General features: G+C 45.9%; 1 protein-coding gene across 1 annotated transcript in view; it reads right to left on the bottom strand.

Moving 5' to 3' along the window:
- PTGR1 (prostaglandin reductase 1) overlaps positions 1 to 4239 on the bottom strand; it is a 55369-nt gene that overhangs the window by 31525 nt on the left and 19605 nt on the right. The window contains exon 9 of the mRNA XM_045296538.1: positions 2399 to 2517. Coding sequence (XP_045152473.1) covers positions 2399 to 2517 — 119 coding nt within the window. The remainder of the gene's footprint in view (positions 1 to 2398; positions 2518 to 4239) is intronic.

Here is a 4239-nt window from a genome sequence, read left to right on the forward strand (position 1 = left end):
AGTTTTTGTATTTGTTTCTTTAAAGAGCATGAAGGATGGAGGGGAAAGGATAAGACATAAATTAAGCCAATTCACTAGTCACTTAAAAATAAATAACCACAGTCAGTTTTTGTTTGTTAGAGGGAGGCATTATTAGGGACACCAGCCCGGCGGGTTTTTGTTGTTGTTGTCAGGTGTGATCAATATTGGGCTAGATTTGATTTCACTAACAGGAACAGAGTAAGAGGCTACACAAGGAGAACTTCAACTCTTCAAAGCTTCCTGGAGACAAGCTGGCCCAGTGCTCTAGCGCCCCAAGTGTTAAAAATGGGAACACCCCCCCCCCCAACCTCCAGTGGCTGCAGGAGAAATGACTGAGAAATCATCAGAAAACCAGAAAGTTGGATGTATGAGACCTCTTTTCCTCTCCCAAACAGAAATAATGCTCTTTGGTTATTCAGGTTTTTATTGACTCAAACCTCATCTAGACCAGAGGAAGGTGGGAGAAGGATCAGCAGAGGACACAGAGGGATCTAAAGGCACGGCTGTTCGATGGCTCTTCCTGCTTTGAGACCTGGAAGACCCATAGCACAGAAGCACGTACACACATGTCTACACTGTTCAATCAGCGATAGATACATATCTAGTCGCTGCATTGATCGAGACACTATTATCTTTGGGGGATATATCAGCAAACAGAATGGACTAACAATGCTACCCTCAAGAAGGTTACATTCTCACCAGAGGAATATGAGAAATAAATGGAGTGCTAAACCAGTACATTCATTGCTATTGAGTCCATGTCAGCTCCCGGTAACCTCATGTGTGTCTGGGTAGAACTGTAACGGGTTTTCAAGGGCTGATTTCTCAGAAGGAGATTACCTAGGAGGACTCAAACAGCTGGCCTTTTGGTAGCAGCTGAGTACATGGACTGTCCGCACCACCCAGAATCTGCATGAAATCCAATAGACTGTATTAAAGTAAAAGGTGACAGATGCTATAGGGAGAATCAGGAATGAAGGGAGTTGGAAAAAAAAAGTCTCATTCAGATATCAACTTTTTTGCAAACACCTGAAGGAATGAGCGAGTTAGTTAAGCAGTTATTTGTATCAAGGAGGCTTGGGCAGAGTGAGCAAGGGATTGGATACTAAGAAATAAAATCAAGCAAATAGGGGGTCCAGCTCGTGTACAACCTTGTAGGTTGTAGCTTTAAACATGTTGGCCTCACTCTAAGTGAAGCGGGGGTCTTTGAGAAGTGTTGAGCATAGGAATGAAGGGGTTTGATTTATGTTTTGAAGGCTGCTGTGTTGGAAACTGTGTATAAAGATGCAGAGGTCGAACAAGGAGACAAACTAGACGTGATTGAGAACAGCCCGAATGGACTGGACAGCTGTGACTTGGCCCAGCACGGCAGTAAGCTGGGAGAAGTGGTCAGATACTGTACTTAATAAGGAGGTAGACCTCTCAGAATTTTTTGATAGATTCGACGTGGGGCATGAGAAAAATAAAAATCAAACACACTTCCAGGATGTTTGTACTAAGAAATTAGATGGGGAGAATCGTCATTACTCAAATAGTGATATTTACATATGACCAGATATAGAGGAAAGATAAAAACATATTTCTATCTTTATGGTTGTCACATCAAGGCTGAGATAACAATGTGTATTTTGTAGCTAAGTTCAGCTATTGAGTAAGCAGCTGGATATACACGGTTGGAGTTCAGGGAAGTGGTGTGGGCTGGAGATCGCAATCTGGAGTCATCAGCATGGTGTTGATATTTAAAGGCATGAACCCAGATGAGCTAACTAAGGAATAAAGTGTGGACAGAGACGCACATAGGTCCAATGACTAGCTCCTCTGTCGCCCTATGCTTACTTGGGAGAGAAGGGAAAACTAGCAACGCCAGGAGTCTGAGGTAGGGAGCTAGAGAGCATCCAAAAGGGCTGCCAAGGGAAGACAGGGTACCGAGGAAGGACAATCTCTGTGAAATACTGCCCACTGCAAAGCGATGCTGAGAATCGACCCCTGGATTCTGTAACATGAAGACCATCGACACCAACCGTTGTAGTGCGATGGCAGCAGGGCGGCAATCTGACTTCGGCGCACTCAAGGGAGAACAGAAAGAAGAGTAAGGGCAGTCGGGGGTGTAGGGACTCTCCTCCAATTCTGTGATGAAAGGGAGAGCAGTGAAGCGGGCCTGTAGTTCCGGTGGAAATGAGATCTCGAGAGGATGTTTTGTTTTGATTTTCCTTTTAAGTTGGGAGAAATACGCGTGTCCTAGTCAGAGGCATGGTACTGATAGTCTGTAGAAAACTGACCTGCATCACCGAGGGGGAAGAAAGGGGGTCGGGTCTGGGGTGGCAAAAGAGAGCAGGATCACAGCACAACCGGAGGGGTTGGTGGCAGAACCCCTTACCTCTGAGACCCAGGTCAGCAAGTCTTTCAAAGCTTTCTGGCGTACAGCTCCTTGCCAGCGGGAGACGATGAACCCTTCCATGCGGAGTTCCTGATAGATGACAATCTCGGCGGGTGGACCTGCGAGGAGGAGGACACATTTGGAACACAAGGTCCAGGGCACAGGATGCGGCAAAAACACAGGCCGCACAATGCACACCACTGTTCAGCCAGTGACGCCCCTTTCGTTGTCTCGACTCTCTTCTGGTCCATGGAGCTGCCGGCTCATCTGCATGCATTCGGTGCCAGGCAGAATAATGGATCTTCTCAACGCTGGCCGCATCCTAATCTCCAGAACCAGTAAATACCTCCCATGGCAAAAGAGACTTCGCCGAGGTGAATAAATGTAAGGATTTTAAGATGGGGAGATTATCTGGGTGATCCGATGGACCCAATGTAATCAGAAGGTTCCTTAAAAAAGAGAGGAGGGAAGTTAGAGTCAGAGCAAGAGATGTAATGATGGCAATCGAGATCAGAGAGACAGAGAGAGATCCTGTTTGAAAATCCTGGACAGCTGGCTTTGAAGAAGGAGCACGGGACCAAAGAAAGCATGTAGTCTCTCCAAAAAACCAAACTCACTGCCATCAAGTCAGGGCTGACTCAGAGCACCTTGCCCTGTGGGCGTCCAACACTGTAACTGTTTATGGGAGCAGGAAGCCCAGTCTTTCTCCTGAGGAGCTGCCGGTGGTTTCGAACTGCTGACCAGGCCGATTGCAGCTCAAAGCATAATCACCAGAGTTCCTACTAGAAAAGCAAGAAAATGAATTTGCCTCCTGATCCTGCAGGAGCAGTGCAGCCCTGCTAGCCCATTTTAGACTTTTGACCCTTAGAATGGTAAGATAATGCATTTAGTTGTTTTAAGCCAACAAAACGTGGCCATTTATTAGTGCAGCAATAGGAAACCGACATACACTCTGAGTTCTTGAACCAACCACACAGCGGTCATGCCTCCCCTGCCAGAAACTTCCCAAACGGAAGAGAACAAGGCCCGAAGTAAACATATAAAAACTATGTGGGCCTTTACAAAGAAGACCTGCTTTTAAAAAAAAGAAAGAAAAGACCTACTGTTCTTGACAGCGTGTTCTGCCTTAATGACATCATTCTATGGCATCAACCCATGTTCTTCTGATGCAAGTCGTAAGAAGGAAGAGATGCGGAAGATCAGCACCTGTCACACCTGCCCTCACCAGTTCAGGACATTGGTGAAATTCGGGTCCCAATGTTAGCAATGCCTCTGGATCCTCGGGAGGGCTTGTGGGCAAAGGACTGAGGTGGGGCCTGAGAATCTGAATTCCTAATAAGGTCCCAGGAAATGGTGTTACAATTGGTTCTGGAGCTATACTTTGAGGACTCCTGGCATAGAAAACACAAGATTTTTGTCATGTTAACGCCTATAATGGAAGTACTCCTGGATGAGAAAGAAAGAGTTGCCGGCTTAATTTCCCAAGGATCATACATAACCAGAAACGGAGGAAATGCTACCTCTGCATGTCCTTTAAATTCCTAGAAGTCAGATGAAACTTTCTGGAAAGTATCAGAACCATAAAAGACAAGATGAGGGGTAGACTCTACCCTCGGTGTCCTTAATAATGGGTCTCACTGAAGCTAGAGTTCCCACTGCCTACTTGGAAGAAAACAGAAACTAAAGTGGAGTTTCTTCTTGAACCCAAACTAAAACCCGCCCAGGAAAGACAAGAGATTGACATATAATAGTGACACAGCTGAATCCTGGCCTTGCATAGAGTATTGCTTAAGGTGACCAGATTTTAACATTGGTAAAGCGGGACAAAAGCGGGACACCAT

The sequence above is a fragment of the Echinops telfairi genome, unplaced genomic scaffold (assembly GCF_000313985.2).
Source record: "Echinops telfairi isolate 266 unplaced genomic scaffold, ASM31398v2 ScPeMD7_7410;HRSCAF=8448, whole genome shotgun sequence".
Lineage (NCBI taxonomy): Eukaryota > Metazoa > Chordata > Mammalia > Afrosoricida > Tenrecidae > Echinops > Echinops telfairi.